Source organism: Pomacea canaliculata, linkage group LG3 (assembly GCF_003073045.1).
Source record: "Pomacea canaliculata isolate SZHN2017 linkage group LG3, ASM307304v1, whole genome shotgun sequence".
In the NCBI taxonomy this organism is placed as follows: Eukaryota; Metazoa; Mollusca; class Gastropoda; order Architaenioglossa; family Ampullariidae; genus Pomacea; species Pomacea canaliculata.
Window position 1 is genome coordinate 13749051 of NC_037592.1, and position 17270 is coordinate 13766320.

The 17270-nt window shown below is 40.0% G+C and overlaps 2 protein-coding genes across 2 annotated transcripts; both read left to right on the forward strand.

The window, feature by feature from the left end:
- The first annotated feature begins 767 nt into the window (after positions 1–767).
- Positions 768–6356, forward strand: LOC112560897 (cell wall integrity and stress response component 2-like). The gene is made up of 7 exons (XM_025233007.1): positions 768–1741; positions 2363–2461; positions 2843–3084; positions 3480–3816; positions 4233–4353; positions 5066–5166; positions 5509–6356. The coding sequence occupies exons 3-7, from the start codon at positions 2956–2958 to the stop codon at positions 5733–5735; spliced, it is 915 nt and encodes a 304-aa protein (XP_025088792.1). The 5' UTR covers positions 768–1741; positions 2363–2461; positions 2843–2955; the 3' UTR covers positions 5736–6356.
- A 5086-nt stretch (positions 6357–11442) lies between these two features.
- LOC112559905 lies at positions 11443–16498 on the forward strand. The gene is made up of 8 exons (XM_025231386.1): positions 11443–11594; positions 12560–12650; positions 12986–13050; positions 13252–13353; positions 13818–14056; positions 14483–14720; positions 15029–15140; positions 15597–16498. The coding sequence occupies exons 2-8, from the start codon at positions 12565–12567 to the stop codon at positions 16264–16266; spliced, it is 1512 nt and encodes a 503-aa protein (XP_025087171.1). The 5' UTR covers positions 11443–11594; positions 12560–12564; the 3' UTR covers positions 16267–16498.
- Positions 16499–17270: the final 772 nt, after the last annotated feature.

Here is a 17270-nt window from a genome sequence, read left to right on the forward strand (position 1 = left end):
CCTCAGGTGTTTATTGTTGTTACTGTTTTAATGTTATTTGGTATTGATATTTTAGTTGTTTAAGTTTTTGTGATTGTTGAAGTCTAGTTATTGTTGTCGCTGTTGTATGGTTCGTTGGTTTCAGTGTTTTAGATGTTGATGGTGTTGTGAGCCAGTACACTTTAAGTTAAAGGAATGGATGACAGTTTGCAAGACAAAGAAACACGAATTTTTCTGTCTTTGAACGCTTCAGTTGTTAAGAAATATTGTTCATGGCTTTCTGATCTTTCGGTCACACCTTCACTGTTAGTATATATATATATGTGTGTGTGTGCATGCGCGCGCGCTAGTGCTTGAGGGTGTGTGTGTGAGAAAGTAACTGACCTGATAAAAAGGAACTTTTTTACATTTCACGTATACACAATATTAAAATGTATTTATTTCTATTTATCTAGTTCAAGCCGATTGAAACAAAAAAGATCCTTTTGTACTCTCGGCCTGAACAAAGGTTCGCTGGCACAATGGCTTTTCGTAACCTTAGCCGTGGTGCTCACGTAACTGTCACGTGGTATTTAATTGGTTAACGGATCGATCATTATTGTCACCTGTAAAGCCATTATACCTGTAGCAACAGGCTTTTTTTTGTTTTTGTTTTTGTTAGTGTGCGTGTGTGACGATTGAGTATACCATTTCAAGTGCAAATAGAAAGAAATGTTCGGGACTGCCCACAGTGAGTTCGCTTCCTGGGAGGTGGTGGTGGTTCACAACTCGTCAGTCTCAGAGAGGAGGAATTCGGGGTGGGGGAATAGGGGAGGGGAGGTTGACAGCAGTAAACCTCTTCAACCCACCCGTATGGCGCTGGGCCAGCAGGTGGTAGCCGGGTGTCTTCGCCTGACTCTAAGGAGATCCGAGACCGGCGATGAGTGTATGACAGAAGCTTCCAGACGACAAGAGACGAGGAGTTGAAAGTACATAGCGACTGTTGTCTGACGGAGTGGTTGAACTGAGTACCATTAAAAAAAACTACCCGTATTTATCGATGGAAAGATACCCAGAGTATGAACTGTTACTGGCAGCGAGAAGAGACTCGTCTGGTGTCAAACCTGTGTTGCACAGAATGACAGAAGGACGCTGTACTGACGTCCAGGCTAGCAAGGGTCTAGACTACCCGAGGTCAAACTAGCAAGGGTATTAACCCAGGTACCCGGGGTGCCACCGCATGACGTTGTGTGGAAATCAGCTCAGCGCTAGGAAGTCGTGAGTTGCATGTTTGGCAAAGGCAACGGTACTGTACACAAAGCCAAGATGCGTGGACTGATAAGTATTGTGCTGGCAACAGTACCCTGATGAGGTCACAGCATGACGAGCTGATAACACGATCTTCCTGGACTCTGGGTGTCATTCGTGAGACACAAGCTTCATTCCTTTCATTGGTGGAGCAATGCAACGACTACATTCAGTCTGAACTGGTTCTGTCTTATTTCCTCGCTAAGAAATCTTTCCATGTACATTATTCAGCTCTCGACTGTCTTCATGTGAAAACCAGTTACCGCAGACTCAGATATGATCGTTGGGATTTTGAGGGAAAACGTCTTCAAGCTCTGATTCTATTGAAACAAAAGCAAAGTGGTCAGGAATCTCGATGCCAGCGATGCAGTGAAAAAATCTTTTCTTCGTTTTAAAAATTTAAAAGAATGACACTGTTAAAAAAATATTTTCTGGAGATCATCCTTCTGATCAACGGGATCGTGAATACACTTGAGTAAGTACACGAATCTGAAGCGTTTAAAAGTGACCAAAAAACAAAACAAAACAAAACAAAACAAAACAAAACAAAACAACAACAACAACAACAACAACAACAACAACAACGGTTACGGGTGCTTGGATAATTTTCACGACAAATCTTCAGTTTTACCTTGTCACTTGTTACGCTATGCACACAAAAGATTAAAAGGGTTAAATAAATAACAAATAACTATTGCTTTTCATGTCCTGTTATTTTGACCACGAGTACGGGTACTGTCGTTTTTAGTGATCAAGACTAGTGCTTGCTTTTTATTTTTGTTACAGACAGCAAGGTGACGACAAAAGGTACTCACTTCCACAACAAAGTAATTGTCCTTTTTATCTCGTCGTATCTCCTAGAATATTCTGTTCTACTGTCGAAATTACTAAAAAGATAATAAAAAAGGGTGACTAATTAAATTACTAACATATTATGAAGAATTACAATTGGGTTATATTTGACAAACACACACACGTTCACTCCCTCTCATGCACTTTTATACGTATAGTTATATTAGATAGATAAATGACATGACATTCCACAGACACCATGATAAACATAATGTAGATGGTTTGTCATCTTGTGTTTCTACAGCCGATTGGGAGGCCGCCTCGTGTCCCTTCAATTCTAGTTTCTGCTCCTACACACAACTCCCTCCGAGCTGGGACGCCAACAACTGGACCATAAGCAATGGTAAGTAGACGCTGTCAACAAACATTATTATTAAACAACAAACTTTGATTCCCAGGCGCATGGCGATGTCGTGAACTCATATTTCTACCTAAAGAAATGTTTCCCAACACCTCACGTTTAGTAGTCTGAAGTATTTTACCATTTCCAGAAGAATGATTATGGATAGACGAGAAAAAGACAAATTAAGAGATACTGTGATTGATCAATTTACTGAGAACATACGACAGAAAACATACTAACCATAAGAAGTGTGGATTTTTAATATCATACATACTGAACCAGATTTTAGTCATTCTAACAGAGAGAGGGGGAGAGAAAGAAACCAGATTTCGAATTTTCTTGACCCCAAGTCATTGAGTGGCTTGTTTGTGACTTCCGAAGGTCATGCCACGGTGCAAAGTGGACTAGAGAATTTCGGGGCGACTTCCATCATACAATCGCCCCGCCTGACCTCTGACCTCCCAGCATGCCTAGTGTACCTGTACACGCAGTCCATGCCCTCCCAGCTCACCGTGCGCGTGACTGACGGCGTGGGAGGCTACTGCGTCCTCATCAAAGAGAGTAACCTCCAGGTGGATGAGTTCATTGAGCAGAAGATCGACCTGCCCCAAGCTAATGGAAGGGTAAATACGTTGTTTTGGTTTAATTGTATCTCGAGATCCAAAGGAAAGCATTCACCTACATTTGAGGAAATACAATCTGTCGCTGAGTTTTACTCAGGGATTAGAAAAAAAATCGCACCCCACTGGTTCTATAAGATAATTACTGTTTAATGACTTCTGATATTTAGATTGGTAAAAGATCAATCGAAGAAAAAGAATAAAAATCAATATTGTTAGAAAAAGTAGTAGTGGTAACTTACTATTCAGTGGTAGTAGAAGAAGAGAAAAAAGAAGAGTTAACAAGAAGCTAAATTTGTGTAAATTATTCACAGGAAATCGTCACTGAAACAATTTGGTAGAATAAAGTCGTGATTTTGAGAAGAGAATAGTAGCTGACTGTCCCCACTGTCTGACAGATTGCCTTTGTAGCCAAGTCCGGTGCCAACTCGCACGACGGCAACATAACGCTTAAGAACGTGAAGCTGACGTCAGGCCCGTGCGCAGGCGCACACGCGAACACAAGCACACCTGGCCCCATCCAGCCCCCAGAATGTGTCAACTTTACCACAGCTACAACAACAACAACAGCGACAACAAGAACAACAGCAACAACAACAGCAGCAACAACAACAACGACAATGACGACGACAGGAACAAGGACGTCTACAGCGTCAACAACTACTACTACGTCTCCTACAGCTCGCTCCACAGAGTCGACAACTGCCGCTGTGTCTCCTACAGCTAGCTACAAAGGTAAGAAGACTGGAACAAGAACAAACTAAAAACAAATGTAATTATTGTCTTCTGTTCAGTTTTTTTTTTCAGCGAACAGCATAACGTATTTAAGCATACTCCGCTCACACTACATTTTACAAATGTGAGAGGAAACAGAGATTTCAGAAAATGAAAGGATGGGGTGGGGGCAAGAACTCAGAAGAACTGCCAGAGGTAGAGAACTCAGTAGAACAACTTGGTCTAGAATGTTCTGATACCAGGTAGGTGATAGCGTTTCCAGCTACAACAGTTGTAGCTCTGATGACAAATCTCAGTTAATAATATTTTCAATGAGCAGAGCAAGGCATCAATATTCAAACAGAAATTGACTTTATTTTCTCTTGAGTATTTGTTATAAATAATAACCTTCTGGAGTGATTTGCTTTTCTTTCAAGGCGAGGCGAAGGACAGCTCTCGGAACACCGCTGTCATCATTGCGTGTGTCATCGTATTGGTTATCATCCTCATCGTCGTGGGAGTTCTCCTTTGGTGGAAGACGAAGAACGGACACAAAAGGTACAGTGTTATCCGACATGAAATGGACTGACAGTAAAAGGAATAATTATTTTATGGGTAAGATAAGCAGAGCACACCTTCTAACATCTAGCTCTTCCTTAGAGGAAAAGTATGATAAAATATAAAACCACAACTCCATAGGTGGGACAGGACGAGAAGAGAACGGGATGGCTAAAGGACAAAGGTAGTGCCTTTTTTACTCACACTCATTATATAAGTATATATAAATCATATCAAAGATATATGTATATATCACATATGTCGTGTAGTAGCTACCTGTCATTTATACCCAACAAACACCTACTATGTTAGTCCATTGCGCGGCATTACCTAGGCTTGTCAACGGTGAATGAGAGAGTAAAAGAAAAGAGATAGGTATGGGAAACACACACACACACACACAGAGAATGCGGATGATGATGATGATGAAAAGAAGACTAGGATATGTTTTAATTCTCTGAAATGTCATGTAAGTCTTAGAAATGTAAAGACAGTCCTCAAAATATAAACAAATCAGCACATCATGTCACACATTATACTTTATTTCATTTTCATATCAACACTACATCCGCCCTCCACATACAAACACACATGTAATATGTGTATATTGCATGTAAACTATATACAAACGTTTGAATGGCATTTGTTTTCTTAGCTCCTGATTAACAGTGGCTAATTTTAAGCTAAAGGTAAGCCGTTTCTTTCGATGCAGAGATGTGCATCCACTAGAAGATAAGCAGGCAGCGGATCCTCCTGGTCTGGAACCTGCGATCAACAATCCGCCTCACAGTCACTTCATGGTGACAGACACAGGTATGTCACTTCTCCACTTTGTAAACGGACCTGAACTTCCATAGATGCCGGTTTTTTTTTCCAAACCAAATGAGTAAATGAGTAGCGTTCAGTCTGTTATTTTTTTTGTTTGTGTGTGTGTGTGGAGTGTATGGGGTGGGGGATGAGTGGGTATATGTACGCGCGGGGGAGAGAGCGAGGCTGTGTGCACCACTGTGCTATGACTCAGTAACCCCATCAGTTAAAAGGGTTAACAGCTTCCAAGCTGTCATGTATACCTGGTTTTTGTTTTGGTAGAACTAAGAGAAAAAAAGCAAAAAATCAAAACTGATTTTTACACACTGTGATTTATCAATGACACAGGTCAAAGGTGGGCAGACAAATCGTCAACAGATGTAACCTCTACCGATGAACTGGTCGCAAACGAACAGCCTACGGATACAACTGGAAATGTTTCTCCGAACGGACACGACCAAGACCAGATCGTCGACATTGATGAGACTTTGGATTTTGATTACGATACAAATGATGATCCCTATGATTTCGAATATATGAATACAGCCCCTTTTTCAGGGTTATTAAATAGATAATATACGTGTGTATATATATATCCTTGCTTATGAGAAAATTATGTTGCCGTTGGTCTTAAAATAAGCTACAGAACTACGAAGACATGAGAAGACATGGCACTTGGTAGCCTGGCTTTCTTCACTTTATTCTCTTTGATCCATTGTTGCTGGTTTGTGTACTCTCACACACTCATCCATACTGAGGGTTAGCATCTCTCATTCTAGTCCACAATATTTCTGTACAAGTCAGTTGTAAACATTTGTTCACGTGTCTTTTGTGTATTAGTATTTATTATGTATAAATAGGTTAAAACCCATTGTGCCTAAATCCAAGCAAAGGAAATGGAAAGAAACATCGACTGCATCGACATACATAGACTTCTGTTTATCTGTTTATATAATTACATGTATTTAGATACAGTAAAACCTCGATTAGATACGTTTCTCAAGGGACCGCCAAACAAAAAGTCAAATCGAGGAAAACATTACATCAAGTAAACACATTTGTTTACTTTAGATTACATCCAAACATGGAGAAAGTATGACAGGCTCCGCATATCGCAATCCTGTCTAAATATAATGCGTTGTGAAAGTGTAACAGTTGAACAGCAACATTCTTATCATTTTTATATATTTTATTTCCCTGTGTGGATGAACTCATCCAGGAGAGCCTGTCTTGTGCTTTTGTCTGTATTTGCTACACAACATTTTCAGCAGGTTGCAAGTGTCCGAACATTTCGCCCCTCCCCCCCAGGTGCGCTGAAGGCAAACGTTCCCAACATTTCCATCCCTATGATGTCTACGGACACTGTCCGGTGATGGACCTGTTGATTCAGAACAGTCGTCGTCGTCACTTCCGGCGTCGCCATCGACTTCATTACCGCTGTGTCACAGCCTCAGCTTCCTCGCATATTTCCTCAGTAGAAGGTACACCGCAAGTTTACAAGCTCTCGGTCGCAAGTAACGAAATCGTTGAAGTCGAATTCCCGTGCACCAGAGGTTACCCTGTCCCAGTCATTCTAAACTTCCTCATTTTCTGATCACATGCGATATGCAGTGGAGGGACCATGGAACAACGAATGTTATACCGAGGAAAGTGATAATTAAAGGAAGTATAATCGAAGATTGAAAAGCATTGGGTGCATAGGACTTTCGCCGTGACCGCCGAAAACAAACATTATACTGAGGAAATCGTTACATCAAGGATCGCAAAATCGAGGTTTTACTGTATCACAGAGTTTTATCTTTTTCGAAATCTTGTGACAATTTGTTGACATGATCTTTTTCATATCTGTGGCTGAATCCGCTCGGTGGCGCCCATCATCTCTCCAAGATGACGTGCTGATTACTGTTTAAATAATAAAAAAAAAATGAAATTTATAGTAAATAATTTAGTTATCACTAAAGTGACAGATAATGAGAACAATTTAGGTTGATAGATATATAGCAGAACTGAAATATAAATCCAGTGATTCTTTAATATCGCAATAAAACGAACAATAAAGAGACAGCAATACCTTAAGATTAATTTTGTTTTGTGGCTCTGATTTTCTGAGAGTATGTCATCGTGAGGTGAGCTTGCTGTTGGCTACCTGAAAACGAAAGGTCAACCTTTCCCTACAGAAGGCTTTTTCTACCAGGGTAGTTCCACCTGAGGCGTTCTTTGTGCTGAGTCTCTGCTTACCTAAAAATCAAAGCTATGAACTTGTCACGTGATGTCTGGATCAGAATTGCAATTTGAGTACTTCCCTGTACATGCTTAGTCACTGGGATTTTTTTTTTGTTTTTGCTCAGCTTACCATAACTGGTGTTTCGAAAGCCAAGTTGAAGGAAAGAAAAATGTAAGTCAGTATTATCAACGACAGCTCTAGCTTGATAACTGAAGTTTCCAGAAGAGGAGCGTATCATAACTGCATAAAGGAATATTCAGACAACGCGAGAACTGAATGTCAAACTACAGAGGTTCATGGCTAGTGGTCAGGTCAAGCTTGGTGTAGCTGCTAGGAGCACTGAAGACCCAACTGAAGACTCCAAGGTGGGGTGGGTCACAGACGATACACCAACTGATTGTTGGAGATCTGCCAGCACCAGACCCCTGTGGTGAAGTTGGTAAAGGTGTCGGGTCTCGTCATTTGACAGCCAGCACCCGGAACTACACCCGGTAGTTAAGTCGTAGATAGTCCGCTCTGAAATGCTGTCAGCAGTATAAGCTTGTCACTGACGAATTTGGATTTGAATCCCTGTGTTTCAGGAAGTGGTAGCCATGCAGAGAGTAAATAGAAATCCCTGATATCTTATTATAACGTACAGTATGGTTGTAGCCATATAGACAACATATGATGCTGAAGCCAGAAGCCACTGGTCCAGCTCGTAGATCCGATACATGTTGCAGATATTTTGTCTGGCATTAGATATTTCATTCTTAATTCGTGCACGCGTGTGTTTTAAGGCGAGCGGCCACAGCTTCAGCGAAGGAAATTTCCTAAGGTCAAATTGTTGCTGTGGTATTTATTCTGTACGAACCAGGTGCTCTAGTATTCTCCAAATCTTTAGATCGGTATGGTTTATTGTTAGTGTCATTTTAACCACAAGCATTTTAGGAAGGCACAGGAGCACACAACAGAAGTAGGCATGAGATATACACCATACACAACACATACACACTGATTCATGTCCGCACACAGAGAGAGAGAGAATAGGTGGAGAGAGAGAATGTGTGAACCTTTTGATCATTATGCCACAGTTACACTACAGAAACTCTCAACAAATATGGAGCAACAAATATGGAGACAGGGGAAAGAACTCTGCTTTTCTTATGCCGAAGCTTACTGTACCGGTTATTCCCCTTACCATACAAGTCACACTGTAACGTTTGTTAATGACGAGCACCAGGAGGTCTGCTGTCACCTCTGGAAAAGCTCAAGGTTTTCGTTTATTTTTATCATCATCATCATTGACTGTATGAGTGTGTGATTCTGTGCGTGTGTGCAATGGCGTGCATGTGTGTGATTGTGTAGCGTGTACATATTTCAAGGAAAGCGTTTTCAATTTCCACAAAGGTCCCGACAGAGCTCTGTAATTACTCCTTCAGTGATATTCTCGCTTGTCACAGTGATCTTCACTGGAGTTATCGTTTGACGGAAGACTAAGCTGTTCACAGTCAGAAACCGGAATTGAGTGAAATAATGAGCGGTGGTTCACAGAAATGTTGTGTCGCTAAGTAGTCTGTTGTCTTTAAATGTCATGAGTCATAAGGATAGGAGGCAATAAAATGTTTCTTTTGTTTTAGTAGGAAGGAGGAAAATTCGTAAAAGGAGCTTACACTCGTGAATTTTAGAATCTTTAAATTATTCGTCAAATAAGGATAAAAGCGAAGGGAGAAGGAAAAAATAAAACTGCAATTCACTTCTGTGAACAAAGTGCATCCTATTGCCCGCATTAGCGGCCCACCCTCGCATTCGAAAAAAAAAAAAGAATTAAAAAAAAAAAAGACAGCCAGAAGTAAGATGTCTGGCCATAATAAATTATCCTAAATAACTTCCGTGTCAGAACTGTTAAGTATTTGATTTCAATATAAATAGCAGTAAAGTGTGAACCTTGCCCTTCAATCGCGCAAACTGATAAACTCTTAAAGGACACTTCAGCAGATCCTCCACCCGATAATACCCGTTTGTGTATCCACTTCATTACTTCTGCTGGAGCAAGCAAAATATTGTATTGAGCTTTAAGGGGAAAAGAGGGCCGGGGTTGACGATCTGAGACCTTTTAAATCTTTCATTCTTTATCTGTGTGTGTGTGTGTTGAGCACATACTGGATGGTATCACGAAAAGCAAACACTGAAGCCCACATAACCTCAGGCAGAAAATAGGCCTTTACAATGCATCTCCCTGTATGTTGCAGGCATTGTTTGAAATGAAGGGAAACACCCAGTTACTTGTTTTTTCTCAGTCTGTGGTGTAAGTCGTCCGTCTGTGGTGGTCTGTGTAAGTTTATTTGCTCAGCTGGGGTAGCCAACGTGCTTACAAGAAAGGAAGTTTCTGGTTTTATGAAATTTGGCATTAAGAACTAAATTAGGAATATTTTTAATCTGCTTCAGCTATGACTTCATTATTTTAAACCGAGAAACAAGATGACAATATGTGATAACCCTGAAAAATCTGCCAAAAAACGTTTTTTTTATCAGCTTGTACTTCAAGCGTGCAGTCCTCATACTAACTACTCAGTTCAGTTCCGCGATATTAAGATGCAGCCAGGACCATACTCTGAGTCCGTTAAGTTTATACTGTATTTGTGTGTGTTGATGTATTGGCCTGTTTATCTCGGCTGTCAGGAAGCATGAGTACAGTGAGTCAGTGGATTATCACCCGGTAACGACAGATACGTATGTTTAGGTACAACATGTTGCCATTGATATCACAAAGTGAACACAGCAGCAGTGATTGTAAGTCAAACAATTTTACAAACAGGCCTCGAACTTTGCGCAAAACATCTATAAGTGTAAATGTGTACTAATATAATAATAAATGCAAACAAATTAAAATTTTCATTTAAATGATAAATATAACTCACTGAATATGTGTGTGTGTGTGTGCTGAGGGAAGAAGGCGTAAACACACATTAATCTCTTATGCAAAACAATCTTGCCTCTTCACTTGTGTATTCAGGTTTGTCTATTCCCTGATTTTATATTTATAAATACCTGCATTTAAATTCATTTTATTGTAGATATACCTAATTAATAATATATACAAAGTACTCGATTTTATTTATCTATTTGTATATTTGCATGAGTACAATTTAATGCTTATGTGCATAATTTGTATGTTTAGGTGTAGATGTATGTACGTATTGAGTATTTATATGTGAGGTACGTAAAGAAATTTGTTTACATATGTAAATTCCCATAGTTAAGTCATGTTTTTTGTTCAGTTCAACCTCTGACATGTACACGGTTATTGCTGTAGGGAAAGGTGAAGTGCTGAAGTTTCAGTTGCTAGCTATCAAGGCAGTCCTAGATGTGGCAGAGCGTACCCGACCATCGCCACCCAAGGTGTCTGACCACCGTCGGAAGGTGTGTGTGTGTGTGTGTGGGGGGGGGAACATGTCAAGACTGATGGGACCTTACAGCAGAGTGTTGTTAGTAGAGGTCGCTAGACAATCACAAATCCCATCTCTTTCACAATTCATGTCTCTATAGTAACACAGTCATTGTTATAAGCTCAGCTCATGTCACTGGACAGATGAAGAACCCGCCCTGACAAAGAATAAAATGCAAACGGTACACAACCCCAGTAGGTACGCAACTGTGAGGACAACTTTTTTTTAACTTAAACACGTTTCGTGCGGCGAGCAGCGTCCAGGAAGTTTGTCCTACCTACGTATCTTAATAGCGGTTTGCTAGACAGATGCTCAGGATGGGAGTGAAATGCATTCGTTAGATAAACTTCCTTGTTCCACTAAATAGTAAGGAATAACGCCTCCTTCGTTTTAAAAGACAAAGATTTCATCTGAAACCCTTGAATGCTTATACTGACTGACAGAAACCTATGCTGAACAGTTAAAGAATTGAGTAACACACTGACTATAAGTATACTTATCGAAACGCCCAAGAATAGGACCATCATTATGTGGAGCTAAAAAGGACAGACGACAGCTTGGGATTGCTAAGTGGGACCTGTACGAGTGGTTGTAGTCAGGCGGTTCATCTCATGGGGATGTCACGTGTGAAGCCAGCAGCACACATCATTGCACGCATCAGTTAAGTTCCTGTTTCCAGTGTTCACGGACTAGAACCTGTAGCGAAGACAAACCCTTGAAAGTACAGAGAATCACAGTACACAACTGTAAAGGAGTGATTGGAAATATTCGGCAGCACCTGTGTAAGTCCATATAAATTTATTATGTATAATATATAATATTCCTTATTTGTCTCGTCTCATAGTTTCCATCGATGTAGATGTAGTCGAAATATATTGTAACGGACAAGAAGCCCTTACTTGCCACAGGAGCTTTCACAATCATGTAAAAACCACAGGAGTGAAGAGAATTTAACTCATCTGCAGTTGATTATTATTTATTAAAAGCATATTTCAGGAGATAATCAACATAAAGTAGTTATTGGGCAGATTGCTATGTTAACGGAACTTTTCTAGTGCATCTCTCGCTACATTTTTTGTAAATCGAAAAGAAATTAAACATGTCCAATGGACTTTTCCCCAAAATTGGATAGCACAGAGTTAAAACACTAGGTGTGGCGATGAAATTTAGCGGGGCAGAAAAATCCTGAAGATACGAGCACTAGTCGACACAACAAATCAAATAACTCACTAAAATGCTAAAAGTACGAGAGTAGAGCCAGAAACACTGCTTACTGAAGACAGCACGATGATAAATATAGTAATTAGTCTCGTGTTCTAAAGACATTTAGATGATGTTTTGTTTTGGTATAAGAATAGTAGTTTAGAATCGTGCAGTAGTGTATATTTTTTGTATAGCACTATTTCAGGTTCTTCAAGAAAGGAGTTTGCTGCTGTTGTGGTAATGGTAGTTATGGTATTTTAGAATGAAACTTTTGAGTATGCATTGTTGTCCAGACTAAGAATGAAAATACCTGATAAGAGTGAAAATAGGAGTGAAAATGTGTCTTTACAGTAAAGAACTATGACAGCAACAGAAAAAATAGTTGCATAAAATGCTGGGTATGACCACATTCCTGATTATTATTCTTATTCTTATAGGAGAGCTGCTCTTTCATCAAATCATAATTACGTGATTACAAATCGTGATTAACCCTTCTCTTCCTCAGCTCTGCTCTCTGTTCTTCTTACAAAGTTGATGTGTGCAGACAAGATGGTCTTGTGTGACACCGTGGCATGGCGTCGATGGCTGTACTTAGAATTTTTTATTGTGAACATCACGGGTGCTCTGTCACAAAGGTAAGAAGCTGCTGATTCTGAAAACATAAAAAAATGTCAGAAAACTCTGACGTCAGACAAAGACAACGGATCTGGAATTCATGTTCAACGCACGTATTTGGCGATGAGAGCCGATGTTATTTATCCTGACTGTTGTAGTTGTAGGTACTGTGGCCAATAGCGCCTGTCGCATCCACAACAGGTGTAGTCACTGGGATGCATATTGATTTTAAGCAGCGCCTACTGGCTCTTTTTTTGGCATTATTTAATGTATTTTAATTAAAACATTTTTAAGTTACGCACTGATTTATAAAGATGTCAATCACCATTTATATTTTGCTTGTCTTTTTTTGCAGACTGTGCACGAATGCTCCTGGTTTTATTGAAGACAGAAGCTATTTCCAAGGGAATGACACTAAACGTAGGAACTGTTCATCGTCAATCACACTTTGTTTTGAAGCAATTTAGTCATTGTGTAATGGATATTGATAATGATAGTATATAAATAGTAGACGTTTTATTCCCTAACAAACATTAACTTGTAAAAATGAGTTTAAGAAGGGGATTACATTGTTAAATTCATAGTTGATTCATAGTTCATTGTGTCCTCCATGTTATCAAGCGTACCCTATGCAATATGGAGACTGTTCCTTTGCGGAGTCTCTGTGCAACTACACTCAGTTCTGTACGGACGATGACTCAGACAACTGGCGGCAGATTGGAGGTAATGTTTCTTATTTAAGATGACAGCTAGAGGATACTGAATACAGCTTTTAGTCTCTAAAAGAAAGTCATCTTGAAGCTACAAAGCTGTATAGATATATCGTCAATGCGAACAGTAAGAATTTTTTTTTTTACATGTATTGCAGCAAACACCAGTAATCCAGTAATGATAAATCTCCTAAAACTCTGTGACTGGAGATGAAGAGATTCATAACCGGTTAACCATATTTAGTTCGTGGCAACTGGTATGCGTATTTAAACCCTCTCTTTCCATTATCGTTCCCCTTCTATGTTTAATCAGTGGACGAGCGGGTAGTCTTTCTATTCTCTTGGAGCCTCCAACAAGTGACCTGCTCGGAAGTTCAGTAATCATCATCAAATTAAATTTTGTGTATAAAGGAGCACATTTCTCATCTGAATTGTATTGCGAGTAATACTCATGTCATCACACTACGTATACTGCAGATCACGCTGAATGTCCCGGGAAGAATGGCCTGCTTGACTCCTTCTCAATCCTGGTGTCGCCGCTACTCGAGATCAGTCACGTGACCTGCCTAACGTTTGAATACACACAAGAAACTCCAGGACAGCTGAGTGTTTACCTGGCAACATCTACGTCTTTAATTCTTCTCTTGCGCGAGGAACGTAGTGATAAGCGAAGTTTTGTCAATTTTACGACTGAATTACCAAATATCGTTGGCAAGGTAAGTTTGATCCAAGTGACGCTCGTTACTATTTTAATGAGAGATTAAAAGGTCAAAGAATTTAGAGCATGTAAATTATTATTTTCGAAATAAGTATCTGAAACACCATTCAAAATTACTATTATAAGTCATTAAATTGAAAGAACTTAATAGTTTTTATTTTAAAAATTAGTCGTCCGTTGAAGACAGCTGTTTTTATTTTTGTCTTAAAGAGACAAACAAACACACACACACACACACACACAAACACACACACACACACACACACACACACACACACACACACAAACACACACACACACACACACACACACACACACACACTGATGAATGAAAGAAAGAAAGGAAGGAAAATAAACTGCCGATGTTACTAAATGTTGTAATACTGGACCACTGACATTACTGCCAACAAACAATTTTTGTCAGCTTGTATTTCGAGCTCGCAGTGCCGATACTAACTACAAAGTTCAGCTCCGTGGTGTGAAGCTAAAGTACGGATCTTGCACCGAGCCTGGTTCCACACAAACAATGCCAGGAACAATCAGTTCAGTTTTGGAGTTAGAAACTTCTAAACCGGAAGCCACCACTACATTTCTCTCATCAACGTGGCCTCGTTCTGAGGACTATACAACAGCGGCAACGATTTCACAGTCAAACAATGATCGTAAGCAAAACTATAGTTTGATTTTAGCATTACTTCTCTTATTCCCCACTCCACCAATAAAAAAGTGGTATATCAGAGGTATGTGAGCTGCCTGGAGCACACTCGAGCTGTTTTATGTGTGATGCATCATACATGTCTCACCTGTGGACAGGACCACTGACCTCAGTATAGGGTAACGGAAGGTAAGGCAATGACGGATAGGAGACGGACACCACTGTAACAGAAAGGTGGCCATGAGATTAATGTAGTATAAATCGTATCAAGATGAGATTTTCACGCGCTAATCCAAACATTATTTCCTGTCACAGAGAAGACGCCAGTGATTGTTGGTGCTGTAGTGGCGGTGGTCATCGTCATCGCCTGCATAGTCGCTCTCGTCATCATCGTCATCAGAAAGAGACGCAAAAAGCACCAGGGAGGGTAGGTATCTTTCAGGAGGTCATCTGTATAACAATTACAGCAGACCTGTATGATTGTGAAATGTGGGGTTGCATCCTCTGAGACCTTGGTACAAATGTACAAAGTGTTTTCAGACTACAACGCATGCTTGAGGTTAAGAATGAGAAGGACATGATTAATGGTAGTTATTGTGTTGCACTAGATGCTATGCATGGGAGAGATGCTTTTTGTGCATTTTGTTCACTTTTTTATACTCTTCAAGGAGTAAACGAATAAAATCAGTGTCAATATTGCTAGAGTTAATCTCTAGGCACAAAAGTTCACGAATCTTTGATATACTCAAAGTAGGAGCACTGCACACTTGTTTGACTAGTCATTATCGTAAAATTAGTTTGTAGGAAACCATATAGAACATGTATATTTGTCTAGCTTTGTCATGAGAAATGTCAAATTCTCTGACATAATATTTTGTTTCAGGAAAAGCACGAGTGATGACACACGAGTTGCTGGGATTGTGAATGACCTGCATAATGACAGTGATGATCCTTTGTCAGGCACGACCCTGGTGGATATAAAGGACACGCAGGTCTTCTCAAAACCTGATGTTGACCCTTGTGATGTCGCAGACGATGGGCTACCGGGGTCAACACTCTCTGCTGTCATCGACGACTATGGACACATACCTAGCCATGAAGATAAAGCAGGATCATGTTCCAGCTCACAACACAGCCACAAGCAAAGTAAAGAACCATCAGAAATATACTCACAAGTTCACAAAAAGAAGACTGAAACAGTAGACGTATACTCACAAATTCACAAAAAAATCAAAGAAACTGGAAATAAAAGTCTAGAGCAAAGCATCGAAGCTAGAGGTTTTATCAGTCCTTTGCACACTCCTAAGATCTTCGAGCTCCCCGACCCACAGAGACCTTTGGGCATGGCAAATACAGAAGATGAACAAGAGTACAATGCCCTTAACTTTGAACAGCACAGGCAAGTCGGGAAGAACAGTCCATCAAGGGAGGATAGTAGACAGACATACGACCACATCCAGGGCGATGTTGGGAACGACTGCCCCAAGGTTGAACACAACAGACAGGCTGCTAACATGATGGTTGACACTGAGTACGACCACCTTGGCACATGATGCCATAAACATGGTTGAAGGATGCGCATTCTAATTTCAACTGGGTGATTATTTTCTTACCGAAAATAAACTGTCAGCTTTGTAAATCATTGTGAGCTGTATATATATATAATGGATCGTCTTAGATATATCACGTACGCTTTTGGAAATGGTGATGTGTGATGATGTGTGATGTACCTCCTCAGTGTAATGGCCTTCATTAAATACTTAAAGATTTTTCGCTACACTCGACTGTTTTCTTATTTTATTCATTTCTTTTTTTTTTTTTTGTTTTTTTTTTTTGTTTTGATGGATGGACGCCTTTCCGGTACGACAGGTCGAGTGGTCAGATATTGTGATATTGTGAGAACCAATCCCGGTACAGGTACTGTCTCATTATACATACACAAAACTTTGGACTACCTTCCAAGATGCATACTCATGATACCTCCATAACGCACTTGATCATTGGATCTTCATCGTATATACGTAACTCTAGGTCTCCTATTTATTTGTTATTAATAAGGGGTCTCCGTTAAATAGTTCAACTTTAGGTTTTCATAATACCACAATAAACGACCATGATGTTTTAAAAAAACACCCCCAGTAATTTTTCACGAGGTGAGGCAGAAAGCAAGTGCGTCATTCAGTACAGTGGTAGACGTACATTGTAGTACTACATCTATGTGGAAGATAATGTTGCTGCTAGAAACAAGACTCCGTCTCCTTGACTGGGCCGTTGGCATCATCTTCATCCCTCATGTGACTGCCTGCCATCTGTGACTCTGATGTGGGACCTTGGGGGCTTTACTACTTAAAGGCCATTTCTGCTTTCGTAGGACCTTGAAAGGCAATCTCTGCTTAGGACCTTAAATTAGGGCTATCATACTGTAAGGCCTTTGCTATCAACAGTTTGAGAGAGTGTACTAACACACGTAGCTAGTCCAACCAAAAGCAACATACGATTTTACCAAAATTTCATAAAGTTTTCTATGAAGATTGCTATTTTTTGTGTCGGCGAGGCA